Raw genomic sequence first — 18,245 nt, 5'->3', positions numbered from 1 at the left:
TATGCGCACATTACAGCAAAACAATGTTGCACTTTGATGGGAATTTTTCACTAATAATTGATAGCTAACACCAATAGCAGTAGCAAAAAAATAGCATTGCAAAAATGCACAAAATCTAAATTGAAAAACAACAAAAATAAATGCATAAATAACTTAATAAAAACATGGCATTCAGTACCATTATATAAAAATGCAAGGCTAAACAGAAATTTATTTAGTATTCTCTCAACTTTAGTTAGAAAGATTGCACTCTGACTTGGTGTTTTGGTTAAAAATTTATACTCCATTGTGTCAATGGTAAACATTATGGACAATATGGACAAACCACACTGCATGCATAGTATATGTTAGCGTGTGCCTATATTCATAAATGCCCTATGACCCTAAGACAATTCTTGGAATGCCTACAGACAGAGGTCATTCTAGCTATATTAGCAAATAGTTTGTTATGCTAGTTTATAATAGTTTATGGCATTGAGTTCTTAATAGATTTGAGCATTTCATTAATGGGTGCATGTTTCAATTTGATCATAGAAAATATTTTTAATCAAAATATTTTAATCATGATATTCTGAGTGCCTTTTATTATCCACAAATGTAATGAAATGAAAACCATAGTATTTCCTTTATCCTTGTTTGAATGGTCTATGCATTGTGTGATTGGTACTGGGTTTTAAGGTGAATTTATATCAAAACCCATGCACAATCATTGTACAGAGGTTTCCCTTCCCTTGTTATGAGTAAGATATATACTTTGACCAGGTGTGAATTTTGAGAAAGCATTAATGTTTAAGTACACAGTATCTCTGCTGTGTATGTAAAGTAGTCTCAAAGAGTTAAGTGTCAGTGTTGGCCATAGCTGGTCCAGAGTAACAGTAAATTAGAAAGGCCGCTTTGTGGACAGAATACCTAAAGCAACATCAGTGTGGAAGAAGAAGAAGAAGAAAAAGAAGAAGAAGAAGAAGAAGAAGAAGAAGAAGAAGAAGAAGAAGAAGAAGAAGAAGAAGAAGAAGACTACCTAGCTTATAAATACTAAATCAGACTTTTCTTATTTCATTCAAGTAACATTCCTACATAGTTCAGCTAAATTCTCTTTTCTCTCAGTGGCTTAAATTATCACACTGAGAGTGAAAAAACCTACATCCTAACTTAGCCAGCAGCTGAATTGGCAGTTTTTCCTTCCTGAACCCAGTTTTATTTCGGTTGTTTGGCTCCACCGTACCTAAAGCCTCCAGCCACTGAGACTGTGATTTTGCAGAGTCAGACCATTTGAACCAAGTTTTGCGTTACATTTATGACAGCCCTAACGTCCTTCACATGTGACTTTGAAACAACAGAAAAATACTATAAAACTACAATTAGCATTATTTACCAACGTGGCTATATGAAAACGAACTGTTTTATTACATTACATTAAATTTGAACTGATCATTAAATGCAACATGAGTCAGTTTGACATTTAGTCATGAGGAATGTGTTACCTGGAGGTGAAAGTGCAGCACAGGTTATAAAATATTGAACAGTGAGACAGCAATGCAACCTAATAGTTTGAATATGTTATGTCAGAGAATGCTTTTGGGTTATTCTGGTATTGTGAGATGACTGGTAAGGATTGAGTGACAGACATCTGAGTAGTGTTATTTCTGCAGATCAACATATTTGTTGGTTGTTTGATTGTTGTTTGTCATTAAGAAAAAAAACAGTTCAAAAGCCACATTTTTGCAATGTACTTCTTTTTGAAAATGATGTCAAATGAATTCAGAGTGTAAATGATTATTGTTTCCATATAACAAATAAATGACTTGAAAACGAGTGTGACTGTACAAGATCAAATAGCCCTGTGATGGCCCCTTAGCTGATCCTCTGGCTGTCTGCCTACTGAAAACTGTGTGCTAAGTTTTATCTGTAGAACCTGACACTGAGCTGATAGCCTCTGTTAAGACTAATTAGGAAAGTGGAGAAAAGAGGAAAAAAAAAAAAAACACAAGAGCATGCAGTCGATTTAATACACTACAGCCATGGTCTGTCTCATACTTAACTGGTCAGGTGTGCCATGAGGTCAGCCACCGAATGAAGACAGACGTGACTATGAACAATTAATGGCCAGCCATTTTGTTCTAGACTTGCAGTGTGTAGAATAGCCAGATCTTTCTAGTTCTGTGGCTGGAACACATTACTCTTCTGCTAGGGCTGGGGAAAGACTGATTACATCTACAAGAGCCAGAAAGTGAAAGATACTGACCCTTATAACCCGAGCGTGCTGCAATTTGTCCCTTCACGCAATCCTGATTACTAAGGTAACTGAACTGTGCATATTCACTGTCCACTCATTAAAACACTCTTATAATAAAAAAAAAACATTACTATTACAAACAACAAGATTTCTCCTTGAGACATTAAAACCGTCTGAAGAGGCGGTGTCAACAGTATGCTTGTATGACATAGCACGTCAGTGTGATGATTTACATGTGACATCCACCTGAACTCCATCCAGTGTGCAGACAGGGTGTGTGCATGTGGGTGTGTGTAGAGTGGCCTTCCATCAGTTGTGTTAGCTACAGATCTCCTGGGTAACTAGTTCTTCCCTCACTAACTCTCTCTATTAAGATGTTTGTGGTAGAACTTTTCTAAAATGTATAAATTTATTTAAACTCTTCACACACCTCAGTAGGTTTTAAATAATATAACACGTATATTGTATTTTAATATCAGATGTTTACTTGACTTGTGGGTAGAAATTCCTGTAAATACACCTAGGTAAGAAACAGGAAGGAAAACAAAAGATTCTTATAACAGCATTGCTTCATAAATGTTGCCTCACTTAGTAGTTTCCCCTTTCTCTCGCTTCCACACCTAGCTGTGTTACACCCAGTTTATTAATTATTTAGGTGACGTTTTGGTCTTGTTCAATAATTCAAAATGGTCCCAGACTGATCTGATGACTTAGTTTCTATTACTAGTCATTATACCTTAGATATATCCAGTCACATCTTATATCTTGAATCTCATCATTTTAAGGAAAATATAGTAAAACACATTGATTAAAATTACTATAAAATCATGGAACATAATTTAACAGCAGTCACACCCATGAGTCATAAGCCCTTTCTGAGAAATTATACAGCTTGTCTAATCACTAGACTCTCTGTGAAAACCCATATAAACTCCATTCACAGACTCAATCTACCATGAACTCTTCAACTACTGCTACCAGGTTACACATTAAAAGGATGAAAATATATAGCAGCTATAATGTGGTCTTTTCCCTGTCATATTATATCACTCATTCACTACTTGCAGTAGAAAGCAGGAATAAACCCTTGATAAGATTCTACTCCATAACCTCCAACCCAGCGCACTTTTTACACACATTCACACAAGCATTCACACATAGGAGTGTGAATTTAGTGTGGTCAATCCACCTCTCAGCTTGTTTTTGGAAAGTGGGGAAACAAAAAAAGAACTCGAAGGAAACCCATGCGGACATAGTACAATCCCACACAGGCGTAACATGAGCTCAGGGTTGACCATGGAGCTGTGAAGTGGCACCACCATGCTGCCCTATGTGTATTTTTATATATACTAACCTGTATAATTTGGGACATTTTACTGCTGTTTTAATTTGCGTTTTTTTTTCAGGTTTTCATGAGAGTATCTACAGTTATATTCAGTGTAAATCAGAAATAGCACTTCATTGTTTAGAAGACATTGGATCCCAGCTGACCTAGTGCTATTGAAGACAGATGACATTCTGATCTTTCCCTGTTATGTGTCATTCCTGAACTCAGAAGTCAAGTGTGTTTTGATCATTAGTCTTCTGTACATGTCTACGTAAAAGGATCAGTGAAATGATGTTGTTACGTACACTATTGCTGCTGAAAATGTTGAGTAAACACAGTGACTCAGGAGTCTGTCAATAAATGTATATGTCCTTTGAGTGACTCCTAGTGGCCAAGCTTGAACACTGTTCACAGTGTGTTTGGTTTCAGTTATAGTTGTCAAGTGTAGGTGCTAGTGTATATACATTATTAGATGAAAATAACTATCAGATTAATACTGCTTTATAAATGTGTTATAAACCATAAAGCTTGTTACAAATCATACCTCTATTTATATATATTTTTTATTTTATTTTATTTATTTTAAGTTTCCTTGGCACACAGTTGTACGTCATTTCTTATTTCCTATGCCTCACAGGCAGCAAATAAGGATATAATATAGGGCAATTCAAGAAGCTTTATCAAGGGTAGAAAATAAACACCAACTTCCATAGGTCTATAAAAGTGCTTAAAAGTAAAACATCTATTTAGAAACACAAAAAATAGGCCTCATTCAACATAATTTTAAGTCACTTTTTTAAACATTTTCCAAAACATGTCTTTCTCGAAGAATACATTATGTATAATTCATCATATATTAGGTTTACAGATTGCTCAGTCTGCATTTCAGATCAGTGATCTAAACATGCTACAAAACTTCAGAAGCAGAGAAAGAAGCTGTGTTATTTCTATCTAATGTGTTAAGTGCTTTACCATGTACAGCATGGAAACTTAAGATGTTCATCAAGATCTTATGGAGGAGGCACGTAATCTAACCCAGTAGACCTGCATTTGGCCTACACTCCTGTTCCAACTAGGGTCACGTGCACAAACTTATTAATTTCCATCAGAAACACACCCTTGTTTATATATATATATATATTTAAGAGTTCTATAAAGGTCCTTGGCTAAAAAGCTTCTTTCTGGCATTATGTATTCCAGTTGTTTTGTTTAGTGATGATTCTGAAAACAATTAATACTCGTGAGTTTCAGGGCTTGGAGAGAAAAAACAATTGGAGCAAACTAGACAATTATGAAAACATGGATGTTTACCAGTGTTACACTTGAAATGAAGGTGTCCAATGAAGTTCATTCATTAAATAATATGATTTCATATTATTTCTTCTACTAGTATAATGAGACCAGACGACAGCACTGAGCAAAAATGAAATAGTTTATTTCCGTATACTATACCCTACTTTTATTCCAATGCTACCTGCGTAATAAACCAAATGAAAAAAAGCGTCATTCAATAATGATGAAAGACGTGCAGAAACTCCTCGTTGTCATAAACATGGCCATAAAAAGCCAGAATATTATTTACTGCTTAACAGAAACTGCATTGACCTCGTAAGTCGTAACCGCTTCCTTAAAAACTCACGCCTACTTCCTCATACGCCGGCAGCGGAGTACCGTAAACAACAGCAGGAAAAAAGTCCCTTTATCAGCTGATTCTTACTGTTTACCGGTTGCTGCGTACCTTAGCGCGTGCTTACCTGTGCAGTCGCGTCACGGGATTGGCTGTTCACACCAAAGGGGCTGGAACAACAGGAGATATGTCCATACTTGGCTACGGAGTCGTATCCACAAAACAGCTTGACTATCGCTCACAGTGTTTAAATGATATAAGCATTCACCTTAAAACTGCTAGAGAAGACAGACATTGGTGAAAAGGTAAGACCGACGTCCAATCGCCTTATAATTAAGTTACCTTTAAGAACAGAAGAATGTAAAATCTTAGTGAAACCACTGGTGCAACTGTGACTTTGAATGTGTGTGTGTGTGTGTGTGTGTGTGTGGCTTGGAAAAATAAGACCAGAATGTGCAGGTATGAGTAGAAGGTTACTGAAATGTTGGAAACTCTTCATTCAAATCTTTAGTCAATTCCAATGTAATGTGATTAGAATTTGTACACTTCCAAAAGTAATACATGTCCATTCCTTTAATTTTTCCCCCAGCTAAAAATCACATTCATGGTATCTCAAATGGAGCAGAATGCACTGCCCAAGCCCCCTGTGCTGTTTGTGGGAGAAAAGGACAGCACAAGGCTTCTGGAAGTGTATGTAAAAAGAAGCCTGAGCCTTAACGATGGGTCACACTGTCCACCTCGAAGAGAACGGAGACCACGCAAATGGGTCACCCATGCAGAGCGAGATAAGAGAGATCGTAAACATTCCAGCGATACCTCACTTCATCTTAAACCCTCAGGCTTAGGGGAGGACCTTGGTGATGATGAGGCTTTCTCGGAACCAGAAACAGACAGAAAGGAGCAGGAAGAAGGTGAACCCATTGACAACACATCAAAACTATGGAAAAAGAAAAGCACTCACAATAGAAACGATGGATCCTCTGCATCTCGCACTTCTGATGGGAAGCACCAGAAATTGTTTGTACATTTTGATAAAGATAAGATTGATGATAGACAGCCAAATATACAATCTCTTCACTCTAAACCTTCAGCCACAGAGGAGGATCTTGCTAAACATAAAGTATTTTCAGAACCAGTAACCGAAAGTGAAACATCTGATAAATATAAACGGTGGAAGAAAAGCTCTCTTACCAGAAAAGATGGCTCCTCAGCATCTCAGAGTTCTGATGGAAAACCGAGGAAATGGTTTTCACCTTTTGATAAAGACAAGCGGAATAGTAAATTACCTCATGATTCCTTCAAAGTAGAGTTAGAAGGCCTTAAAGGTGCAGCCTCTCTACAGCCTGCTCAACCACAGCCAGAGAGTTTAACCAAAGTAAAGAAGACCAAAGAGGGAAAGAAGATTAAGAGGCCTTCAGTATGGAAGAGTTTTCTGGGGTGGTTCTCCAGAGGGAACGCTGACAAACAGGATGAACATGATGATGATGATGATGGGAAAACTGAAGAAGCACTTCCTACAACAGAACCTGCAACACCTCCACTCTCCTGCCTGCCCATCTCTACTGGTGATGGCATTATCCTGCGCCACACCAAGTCCACTAGGAGAAGGCGATCTCAGAAGAGGCTTTCATTAAAGAGACGCAGTGGGGACACATCATCTTTGCGGCCATTTACTTTAGACCTGTCTAGTGAAACCCACGATTCCCAGGTCCAATGTATGTATATTACACACATTCCAGGTCATACAATTAAACAAATTCAAAGTTTATCTCAGAATAGCTTTCCTAGCTAGTGCTACCAGCATAATTTGCACCACATTTTTAATCCTACCTAAATAATCACCATAGTCAAACATTTATTTATATACTTGCATTACAATTGCAGACACCAGCAAACATACAATTAATATTTCATGTATAAATATTTTAAATATCTCAACATCACTAAGACTAAATTCATCAGTAAATTCAGGGTTTGTTTGGTTTTTTTTTTTTAAAAATAGTGATTCATAATAAACGCTTTCCATCGTATTTATTGTGCAAATTTCCTTTTTAAAATAACCTCTGACTTATTTGGAAATTTCCCTTTTATTCATATTTGCAGCAGTTGAAGATGCCACTAGTTCTTATTATGAGAAAATGTCAGAAGAGCTGGAGAAGATTGTGAATGAGGTTAAAAACACTCCCACAGAAGAAAACAAAACTTTCATCGATTCAATTCAGCCTACAGACACCGAGACCTTATCCAGTAAGTGCTGCTTAGTCCACATTGTGCTGTGTTTAAAATAAATATTTTAAAAATAAATATGCACAAGTAAGCTCTTTATGTTAAATATAAGTGAAGATATTAAATGACATGTAAAATTTACTGATGCTGAAACTCTCCATGCAGGGTCTCAAGAGGAAATTATTAAAAGAATCATTGAGTTGATAAAACACGAAGGTGATGTTATAAATAATAAGGTGAAGTTTTCCAATGAACTTTTATCATTTAATTAAAGGAAACTCTTTTTTTTCTTTAAAGTATTAGAGCAACTTGTAACATCTTTACTCTTCCCTACAGCTAAAGGAAAACACTATCATGAGCTCCTACTTCAACACGATCACGTATGGCTCCTTCCAGCAATTAGCAGACCAGTATGTAAATTCTGAAGTCCACCAACAGGCAACACAGCCAACAGTGGTAGCTCCAGAGCTGGTTAAATTTGCGTTCACCCTCGACTTCACAGCAAGAGTGGCAGCTCTCTCTCGCCATGCTCCTGGAAATATCCTCGGCTTTGGGAACCAGTACCTTAAGGAACGTTTTACTTACACATGTGAGAGTCACCCTCATGTCATGGACACAAGCACAGAGAAACCAGTGACAGCAATGGAGAATTCAGACAGGGATGAGCGGTGAGTTGAACGCTTTCAAAAGATTCTTTTCAAATTAATTGTGCCCAATTCCCATCAAATACATACCGCTTAATGCACTTAATCAAATATATCCATTTGTAATTGATTAGTAGTTAGACTAGTACACATTAGTAGCATACGATTGATGCTTTTTTTCCCTCTCACCATCAGGCTTGGAGACCATACAGCTTCTGAAACTGATGGACCAAAACATTAGGTTAAAGCTGTTTACAAGAAGCATTGGTTTAGTTTCGGTGGGATTGTCACAATACACAGAGAGTCTATCAAGTTCAGCATCAAGTAAAATTCTGTATGTGCGAGAGACCTTGAACATATTTAGCACTGAATAGGATACAGTAAAAGCTCTAATGTAGCAAAGATATTTCACCATTAAACAGTACTGTGACATACATGATCATATTATAGATAAAGCTTGTGAAATGTTTGTTATTTGAACTTCGGTTTGTAGTAATCATGTTTTATAGCACTTAAGCTCATGAGATTTCCGATATGCTTTAAAAGTGTATGCTGGCATACACAATGTAATTAAATTAATATAAATTAAATATTAAATACATTAAATATTTTTTGTGCCATTATTTCTATAAAGGCAATCATTTCCCATTCATGAACTCTTTAAATTCATCCTCTGCATAAGACATTATGCAGATACATGAATAGTTGAAAGCGGCAAAGATGACAAAAGCCAAAACGTGGGGAAACCGATGACGCACTTATTCTATCTCTAAAGACTGTAGAATGGATCATAATAGAGCAAGCTTTGCAGATGAAACAGTGAGTCTATAGCAGATATAGGTCGAGGTTAGGTGCATACAGGACTTACCTGTTCAACAAGAGTTTTTATCTGGGTCAGGAAAACATTACAAAATGAAGGCAAAAATGTACCTTGAACATTACACCATTCAGCTGAAGCCTGTTGCAAACTGCACAGCAATAAATCAAATAAAGCTTCAACACAAACTCTGAACACACTGATCATTCAAAAATTATCTGAATAAAAGATTTGGCCCACACACACACACACACACACACACACACACACACAGTATGTTATCTACCTGGTTGCAGCCACAGAGTTCAAGGTCTACTTCAGGTCAGGAAGCGTTAATTAATTTTACTATAACATCAGATCTGACGGCAGTGCTAGATTCACTGTGAATCATTAGTTTAATTTAACACACTTCCAATAACTTATCTACAGAAGTACAAACAAAAAATAGGTTATCTTGGTAAAAAGCAGTATTATATAGATCATAGAAATTAAAGCTATTTTCTCTTTTTTTATTTCCATGAGCCCAGACCTGTTCCACTATGACAAAGGTCCATGAACAATGTAAGCTCTGTAAAGACATGGTTTGCCAGGGGTGGAGAGGAAGAAACTCCACTGCCCTGCAATAAAGCGCTGACCTCAATCCTACCTTGGAAATGAATATTAATGGAGAATGCACACTAGGTCTTCTCTTTATCATCACTACCTGATCTCAGTAACGCTGTTCTGGCAGAATGGGCAGATCCTCACATCCATGCTCCAAAATCCAATAGAATAAAATATCCTTGGCAGAAAAGAGTGCCATTATGAGGGCACAAAAGGTGTCAATTCCATATTAATGCTTATACCAGAATAAGAAACTAGTGTGTGACACCCTGAGGTGTTCACATACATTTGGCCATATAGTATATATTACCTATGGCATATCTGAAGTGCAATACAAGAAAACTCTTACATGTGTTTGATGGCTCTAGATAAATGCTTAGTAACAATCACATGTTAAGCAGTTTCTTTAGTTTAGTGGAGAACTGAAATCTTCATAAAGTATCATGCTTCGTGGTTTCTCCGGTTCTTTTTTTTTTTTCATCACATCACATCACATTGCCATTGATCATTTCCTCTATTACAGCACAGCTTGTCAAGACTTCTTTAAGCCTGTGAACTGAGTCCATAAACACGTCATTAGGTAATGCATGGGTGCTCACACAGGGTGAAGTTTTCATACTTTTGCATGTGCAATTCAGAGAGTGTCGCATGAGCCAGACCAAATATTTCTGATTTAGACAAGAAACCAATGGCAAGTTCCATGTTTCACAGCAGGAAAAACAAACAGAAGGCGATGAGGGCATAACTTTTACTTATTACGAAAAAGGATGAAGGGAAAATAAACCCTGAATGATCAATAAACATAGCAAATTTAAAATGGAAGCATTTTAGACATGGTTAAGAATATTCAGGAATTTGAAGCACTTTTGTACTAAATTTTCACAATGAGAAAGAATGAGCTCGATATCATGATCATTGTTTTCCACAAGTAAATAAAGTATTGAAATTTTGATTGAGTAAAAACACATTTTTGAATAGAAATGAAAACCATTAAGTTCAAATATTTGTCAAGTTTTCACTTTTTATTGTTTTTAAAGAAAAACAAGAAAGATCAATCAAAGAGGCCAAAGCCCATGTCTTCATCAGACTCTTCAGATTCTTCTTTCTTCTCTTCTTTTTTCTCTTCCGCTACAAGAAAAAAATAAGTTTTCATTTAACAAGATTGCACTACAATAAAATAAATAAAAATACATAACAGGCAAGCCTGTAAATCATAAATGTAGGAAGATTAGTGGCTTACCTGCAGGTGCTGCTCCAGCTGCAGGAGCCCCACCAACAGGAGCAGCAGCAGAGACTGCCACAGCACCACCTGCTGGCACGGAGGCTAACTTGGCGAGGCCTACGGAAATGTGAGCTAGTAACTATTTTTGGCTCAGATTATTTTCAGGAGGATTAACATTAAACACAAACCATATAGCTAAAAAAAAGGTAAAGAAATGTGACTCACCTGCATTCATGACTTCATTGATGTCCTTGCCATTTAATTCACTGATGACCTATTAAGTTAAACAAACAATCAATACAAGAGCACTGCATACAAAAGGCCTGGAAGAAAAATGTCTTGAAGGCACAGATTTTTAAAGGTGATTGTATTGATACCTTATTGAGACGTTCATCCTCAGCCTCGATTCCTACACTCCCAAGGATGTTCTTGATATCCTTGGCAGAGGGGCTGTTGTTGCCACCCAGCACAGCCAAAAGGTAAGCGGCCACGTAACGCATTCTGGGAAGAATAATGCAGACTTTTCATAACAGAATTGTACAACACACAGGACCTCTGTTTTAGCTCAAAAACAACCTCAAATCATGACATCTTTTTTATATAATAATAATAATAATAATAATAAGCAGCTTTTGCGTTTCATGCTTTTGCTCAGTGGACAAAAATAGAATATGATTGAATATAAAGTTTCACAGTTTGGTTTCAGAAAATCTCAAATTATTATTGATTAATTGCTCGTTTGAGAAATTAAGTTGAGTACTGTTTTTTTTTTTTTTTTTAAATGAACAAAATGTTGCTGACTGCAGGTTTATTTAAAAAAATAATTTTAAAATCAGTCCTCAGAAAAACAACTTTTGATAATTCTTAGATATTAAAAATTACATTCAAGCTTATGAAATTAAAAGATTCCCATACCTATAATTTTCTCCTCAAATAAAGTTCTAAATACTTGCGTTATCACATCTATAGCAGTCCTTTACCTGAGTCTACGTTTGCTATTTCTTTTCTTCTTTAAAAATAAAAAAAAAGAAAAAAAGGTAAGGTAAAAAACCGTAATTGTCATGTTAAAGAAACTTTGTAATCCATGTGACCTTTCACATGTTTTTATTTTTAATATGTTAATTAGGTGTGTGTATATATTGTTAAATATAAGTGAAGATACTATTTTGGAGCAGTGCTGCTGCTCCTGGTGGTTAAGCTAACCTGGGCCTTTCTTTATTCTAATCCTTTTAAGGAGAAAAGAAGACAACACAACGCCCAATACTCTTTCTAAAATAATATTATACACTATAAAATAATAATACATATTCATATTGATATTTCTGAATACTTAAGTGTCTTATTATAATAATCTCAGGGCTATGTGTAATGAGGTAATGATGTAATAAAAGGTTTGCCAACAAAATGGAGTACAGCAGCAATGACTTCCAGGCTAGCTGTCAAAAAGCTAGCTAGCATTAACACGCGGACTAAAAGTAAAGAAAAAGTACACTACTTTAGCTGTAACGTGTTCATCTAGTTGTAGTTATCGGTCCTATTTTATTAAAAATGAAAAATAACTTACTTTAAGTCTGTGAAAGACACGAAACGTTGGACACGCTGCAGTTTCCCGACAGAGAAGAAAGAAAGGAGGGAACTATCGTCGGTATGAAGTAGCTTTAAGGAAGCTGATTGGTTCGAGGACGTGTCTCGTCAAAATCTCAGACGGTGATTGGTCAGAAGATTATTTGACGAAATCCCCCTTATTCCAGTAGGTAGCAGTAGTTAGCTACTATTTTGAGCTTCACAACGTTTTTAAACTCTGGATTAAAATAAAGCCACAATATTAAGGGAAATGCTTTGTACTATGGCAAGCTGTATTTTATTTATTTCCTATATAATGATCACGTTCTGAATAGTGAATAGAAAGTTTTGTACGAAGTAAAAAAAATTTTTACGAAATTGTTTAATTTTAAACCCATTTCCTAACAATACATATAACATAGATAATAAATTAGTAAATAAATTAGTTGCATGGTCTTTATTTGCATCATAACCAACACAGGGAAACAGGGACAGTATATATGGCTCATTTTTCCTGGTATTTTATATATTCAATATAAATGTGTAATATGAACACTACTATGTGTATATATACAACTACTATATAAAAAAATAATAATTGCATAAATTAGCATTCATTCATTTTCTACCGCTTATCCGAACTTCTCGGGTTACGGGGAGCCTGTGCCTATATCTGGCGTCATCGGGCATCAAGGCTGGATACAGCCTGGACGGAGTACCAACCCATCGCAGGGCACACACACACACACACACACACACACACACACACACTACGGACAATTTTCCAGAGATACCAATCAACCTACCATGCATGCCTTTGGACCGGGGGAGGAAACCGGAGTACCCGGAGGAGAACATTCAAACTCCACACACACACACACACACACACACACACACAATTTTCCAGAAATACCAATCAACCTACCATGCATGCCTTTGGACCGGGGGAGGAAACCGGAGTACCCGGAGGAGAACATTCAAACTCCACACACACACACACACACACACACACACACACACACACACACACACACACACACACACACACACACACACACACACACACACACACACACACACACACACACACACACACACAAGGCGGAGGCGGGAATCGAACCCCCAATGTGAGGCGAACGTGATAACCACTAAGCCACCGTGCCCCCCATAAATTAGCATATGATTACAAATTAATGATTTGATTTGGTAAAATGTTTCAGTTCATTTCGTACAGGCTTAAATGACAGTATGTAAAGAGAGGAAAAGTGAATGTATATAATGGATGCATGAAAGACCCCAAATTACAGTTAAATGATACACTGATGGATTTTATGTGCATTGGGGTATAAAGTATTATGGGAAAGTTACTTAGGCCTTCAATTAAATATGCAGAAATGTCAGTGTCTTCACAATTGACAAAGACAAAGAAAGCTTGTTAAAAATTCCAAAACTATATATCTATAAACCTGACATATCTGAATTCACCATATATATTATTTTAAAACATTTTATGTCTAGATTGTATTGTTATTGTATTAAGAACAGAATATTATATTCTTTAATATGAATTAAAATTTTTATTTCCCTGTAAATTAAATCAGCAGAGACATGCATACTTTTTGTCACCGGCATTTGGTTATGCAATATTTGTACTTACATATTACATATTAAACATTAAATAAGCACACTTAATACACTTGATAAGGATTTATTAATTTATGGAAGTTACAAAACAAATTTTCAGCAAGAAAATGATTTACATCATGGTGGTAAAAGAAACAAACATTATAATTTAGTTTCCCATTTTTATGGCTGCATGTAGATCTAGTGGAAGACCGAATATGAATATATATTATTCACAGTTCAAGAAGTTCCTCCTCATCCTCTTGCATGAAGAAGAAGGATACAGAGTCAAGCAAATACTTCAAAATCTGCCTCCAGTTGGTAACATACCAAATTTTATAGAGTGCCTCTGAGACAACAATCAGGAAGAAAACTGCAAGGAAAACCAGAAATATCCGATCCAGGTGATGCATCAGCTTCTCCTTGAATGTGCGCTGTTCCCAGGGTAGGCAATCTCGGGCCTCAGTGTAGCGGCCAAAGTGTAGCAGAGCCTCCTCTTCAGTAATCACTTCCTGTGCTTCCATCTCCCTCTCTTCACCAGCATCATGCTGATCAGCCATTTTAATTGCTGCTCTGAAAGAGTGATCGACAAACCAGAGGAACACAATCTTTTCTTCAGACCCCAGTCTTCTGTTGTTTTCTCCTTTTTCAGCTGCAAGACACCACAGGTAAAACAAGACAACTAGATCTTTGTACTGCTCTTACAATTACGAGAATGCAACTCTTCAATAGAAGATCATGTTCAATTGAACATAATTCAGCCGCTCCGAGACAGTGCTTATCTATAAAAGGCTGGTGCACCTTATAAAGAGGATCAGAGAGACTTAGTGGCTCTCAGCAGTTTCAAATCCAACATGTAGGTTAGGCAGATGGCAAAATAATGCTCTAACAGCAGTGCCTTGAAGATCTGTGAGCTAGCATATATCTGCTCGAAGCAGTTCAAAGCAGCATTCAGCAAGGAGTCAAGTAATATCGAGGTTTGGTATTTCCAGTATGACTACCAACATGGAAGTGCAGAGATCATTTAGCCATGTACACTACTGAAACTGACTCCAAACACTACAAAACAGATTATACCAAGATGGCAGTAAATTGAAAAGGAATGGCTCATATTAGGATAATTGTGCTGTCAAACACAAATGGATCCTAAATGTAATCCTTACACAAACTAAACACAAAACCTAGTATGCCATTTTAAAAAGCTTACAGCTTTCCAATAAAAGCATACTTTAAACTAATTCTGAAATGTCAGTGATTAACATTTTAAACACACAATCTGTAAAAAATAATACTCATACAAGGCAATATTTTCTCAACAAATTTTATTTCTTTGCACATGAACGTACAGTTTTTGACTCATTCCTCACATAGGTTTAGGAGGAGCTCTGGGAGCAGCACCCTGTAAAAAAGACAAAAAGATAAAATCAGTGTAGAAAGGTTTAGGGATGCGTTTTGTTTTATGCATTTAATTACAGGTTTAACAGTGTAAAGATGTTATTGAGCTTAACAGATGCTTACACTAGGCCTAAAGCGTGGAGGTGGTGTCCGGTCCTTACGGGCCTCCCGAGAACGGTTCCTCACCACCTTACTGTGGATGGCACAGCTCACGCAATAATGCAGCTTAACATAGAGCTTGGGCAGCACATAGGCTTCATAAAGAATAAAACAATTGCAGATTAATTACTGAAATCAAGAAACACCTATAGTCACACTGCTGAAAAATTTAAGTTACCATTTATTTTAATAAATGCATCTCTCTCATAGGGATTTAAAGAAAGAAAAACAAGACTTTAAACCTACAGTCAAATACACTAGCCTCCGAGATGTCCCTCACGGCTGCAGCCTCAACAATGTTCCTTATCACAAATTTCTTGATGGCCTTGTCTTTGGGTACACACCGAGCACAGTTAGTGCAGCGGATAGGCTGAACGTGCCCGCGGCCCTTTTTGGCGCGTCCGTTATTCCTTCTCTTCTTAGTCTGTATAAAAAAAAGCAAAATATAATAATTAAAAATGCAAAAATTAAAACAACATCATGACATTACTAGTGCTCATTTGAATGTTCTTGAAATTTGGTGTGCTGGCTAAGATGTCCAAATATATGCTAGTACTACCAAACATACATTTCTACTTCAACATGTTCATATGCAAGTCAAGCTAATTATTTCCTAAAGTAGCATTCAGCCTTTTCAATCATCAGTTGCATTTATCAGTTTTCAAATGTCAAAGACTTGCACAGAAATTAAGTTCCTTCTCAAAGAGAAAATTAAAATACTGCTCACTTCCAAAATGTTAAAGGTGAGCAACCTGTTATGGCAGGATTTTTTTCTTGGTTATTGAGTACCTAGCTGGTTTCAAGGGTGATTAAGTGTGATGCTGTTATGTGTTGAATATTTTCTGTTAACTTAAGTTATGGTTTAGCAAAAGGATGTCCAATCCAGGTTTTTCATTTCAATCAACCATAAGCCATGCCTGATAGACTACAAAAAGTCAAAATAAACTGATTAAAAGGGTGACATCAGATGTGGCTCCTGCTCAACGGGAATAAAAACCTGTGCCCACGCTGGTCCTTTCTGGAAAAGATTGGACACTCTGGTTTAGCACCTAGCCATTATGAAATAAGTAATGGATCACCCAAAAATAATTTTTATACATAACATTAATCAGAATCCGGTTTATTGGCCAAGTGTGTTGACACAAGAAATTTGTTTCCAGTTGTATGTGACTCGAAATTACAGAAATAACACAATACTATACATTTAGCTTGGACTATACAAGTCAGACAAAACGAGACAGACAAGACGATACAACACAGTACGAGTATCAAATATAAATACAGAATATATAACAGAACAGTAATGTATAGTGAGTGTGCATTGTGATAGTTAACTAGCTAGATTTGTTTCAGAAACAAGACTAGTGGAGTAAAAGTTATTAGCATTTATCTTTTGTAGTTAACTTGTCTTAAAGTTATATATTCTCTTACCATTAGTAACTGCAAAGTAACCCAATAAGAGTTGCTGAAATTCTAACCTGTAAGCTAACGTGTAAAATGGCCTCCGTCTCACGCTTACTATTAACTGCCACAACTCGGACAAATGTTAAGACAACGGTGTCGAACTGACAACCAAAATAAGATCTCCATTATTTTATTTAATCACAGAAGCTTGGTTATATGTTTGAACCCCGCCATCACACAGTAACATTACAGGCTGCATATTGAGGCCTGTCGTTAGTATGTTAGCATGATGCTAACAGCGGCGCATGGCGTTAACAAGCCGCCGTCACTTTACACTCAATATCTCAATATACACCGCATATATACGTTACTATATACACCGGGTTCATCCAAAACATGAGTACGACAACAACGCTTCGTGGTCGTATACTCTGTCCGCCACATGACCGACATATGGAATGTTTTTCTACATTCATAGACCTGGTCAACACGTTTCAGTACTCACCATCTTGGAAAGGAGGCAGGAAAGAGGACCAGAAGAGGCGGACCGGAAGTGTAATAACGTACTTCCGCCGCTAAAAGAAAAATATTCTGGGTATTTTATCGTTAAAAATTTAACAGTTATAATAAAAAATGTCAATTGACCTGTATATGTGTAAAGTAGTATTTTGTTCGATTTAAAATAAATAGTGTTGTAGCATAACGTCTAAGCTACAGAGCAAATATTCATGGCGGAAGGATCTCATGCTGTTGTCATAACGTGATGTGTTCAGTATGTTGTGTTGTACTTATATATATATATATATATATATATATATATATATATATATATATATATATATATATATATATATATATATATATATACACACACACACACACACACAGTGGTGTGAAAAAGTGTTGGCCCCCTTCCTGATTTATTTATTTATTTATTTTGCACGTTTGTGACACTTTAGTGTTTCAGATCGTCAAACTGTTGGCCCAGCCAGTTATTAGGTTTAGGGCAAGCACTTTTTCACACAGAGCCATTTAGGTTTGGGTTTTGTTTACCTTTAATAATAAAAACCTTCATTTAAAAACTGCATGTTGTGTTTATTTGTGTTAGCTTTGACATATTTAAATTTGTTTGATCTGAAACATTAAAGTGTCACAAATATGCAAAAATAAATAAATAAATCAGGAAGGGGGCCAACACTTTTTCACACCTGTGTGTATATATGGCCTGATTTTTGATAGGAAGTTGATACATGCTAGATTTTCAAGAAAAAGAAAAAAAAAAGGTCTCACAAACTACACTTTATTATTTGTATTATTATTATAGATGGCATGGTGACACAGTGTTGCCACCTCTCAGCTCCATTGTCCCCTGTTCAATTCTCCTTGTGTTTGTTTGGAGTTA

The 18,245-nt window shown here is 36.4% G+C and overlaps 3 protein-coding genes across 4 annotated transcripts; 1 reads left to right on the top strand and 2 right to left on the bottom strand.

Annotated features, from left to right (window-relative positions):
- Positions 1–5,205: 5,205 nt before the first annotated feature.
- Positions 5,206–8,667, top strand: LOC113643249. The gene is made up of 6 exons (XM_047814332.1): positions 5,206–5,492; positions 5,777–6,902; positions 7,291–7,434; positions 7,579–7,649; positions 7,750–8,081; positions 8,253–8,667. Exons 2-6 carry the CDS (start codon positions 5,792–5,794, stop codon positions 8,296–8,298), a joined length of 1,704 nt encoding a protein of 567 aa, XP_047670288.1. The 5' UTR covers positions 5,206–5,492; positions 5,777–5,791; the 3' UTR covers positions 8,299–8,667.
- Positions 8,668–10,478: 1,811 nt separating this feature from the next.
- rplp2 (ribosomal protein, large P2) lies at positions 10,479–12,421 on the bottom strand. The gene is made up of 5 exons (XM_027146331.2): positions 12,264–12,421; positions 11,077–11,200; positions 10,925–10,973; positions 10,718–10,816; positions 10,479–10,605 (listed from the first exon to the last, which is right to left on the bottom strand). Exons 2-5 carry the CDS (start codon positions 11,197–11,199, stop codon positions 10,529–10,531), a joined length of 348 nt encoding a protein of 115 aa, XP_027002132.1. The 5' UTR covers position 11,200; positions 12,264–12,421; the 3' UTR covers positions 10,479–10,528.
- Positions 12,422–15,190: 2,769 nt separating this feature from the next.
- rps26l (ribosomal protein S26, like) lies at positions 15,191–17,500 on the bottom strand. Of its 2 annotated transcripts, none has more exons than XM_027146275.2 (4): positions 17,349–17,500; positions 15,686–15,863; positions 15,404–15,534; positions 15,191–15,284 (listed from the first exon to the last, which is right to left on the bottom strand). In XM_027146275.2, exons 1-4 carry the CDS (start codon positions 17,349–17,351, stop codon positions 15,249–15,251), a joined length of 348 nt encoding a protein of 115 aa, XP_027002076.1. In that variant the 5' UTR covers positions 17,352–17,500; the 3' UTR covers positions 15,191–15,248. The 2 variants fall into 2 exon arrangements, with proteins under 2 accessions (XP_027002076.1, XP_047670290.1); XM_047814334.1 differs by lacking the exon at positions 17,349–17,500 and adding an exon at positions 16,871–16,893.
- Positions 17,501–18,245: the final 745 nt, after the last annotated feature.

This window comes from Tachysurus fulvidraco, chromosome 5 (assembly GCF_022655615.1).
Source record: "Tachysurus fulvidraco isolate hzauxx_2018 chromosome 5, HZAU_PFXX_2.0, whole genome shotgun sequence".
In the NCBI taxonomy this organism is placed as follows: domain Eukaryota; kingdom Metazoa; phylum Chordata; class Actinopteri; order Siluriformes; family Bagridae; genus Tachysurus; species Tachysurus fulvidraco.
The sequence above is the reverse complement of the archived record's forward strand: the minus strand, read 5'-3'. Positions and strand labels throughout refer to the sequence as shown.

Coding starts and splice junctions, on each gene's coding strand:
- LOC113643249 (XM_047814332.1), top strand. CDS start 5,792: ATGGTATCTCAAATGGAGCAGAATGCACTGCCCAAGCCCCCTGTGCTG. Junction 6,903..7,290: donor CCACGATTCCCAGGTCCAAT/GTATGTATATTA, acceptor TCATATTTGCAG/CAGTTGAAGATGCCACTAGT. Junction 7,435..7,578: donor AGACACCGAGACCTTATCCA/GTAAGTGCTGCT, acceptor CTCTCCATGCAG/GGTCTCAAGAGGAAATTATT.
- rplp2 (XM_027146331.2), bottom strand. CDS start 11,199: ATGCGTTACGTGGCCGCTTACCTTTTGGCTGTGCTGGGTGGCAACAAC. Junction 10,974..11,076: donor AGGATGAACGTCTCAATAAG/GTATCAATACAA, acceptor TTAACTTAATAG/GTCATCAGTGAATTAAATGG. Junction 10,606..10,717: donor AGCTGGAGCAGCACCTGCAG/GTAAGCCACTAA, acceptor TTTTTCTTGTAG/CGGAAGAGAAAAAAGAAGAG.
- rps26l (XM_027146275.2), bottom strand. Junction 15,535..15,685: donor GGAGGCTAGTGTATTTGACT/GTAGGTTTAAAG, acceptor TTCTTTATGAAG/CCTATGTGCTGCCCAAGCTC. Junction 15,285..15,403: donor CTCCACGCTTTAGGCCTAGT/GTAAGCATCTGT, acceptor TCTTTTTTACAG/GGTGCTGCTCCCAGAGCTCC.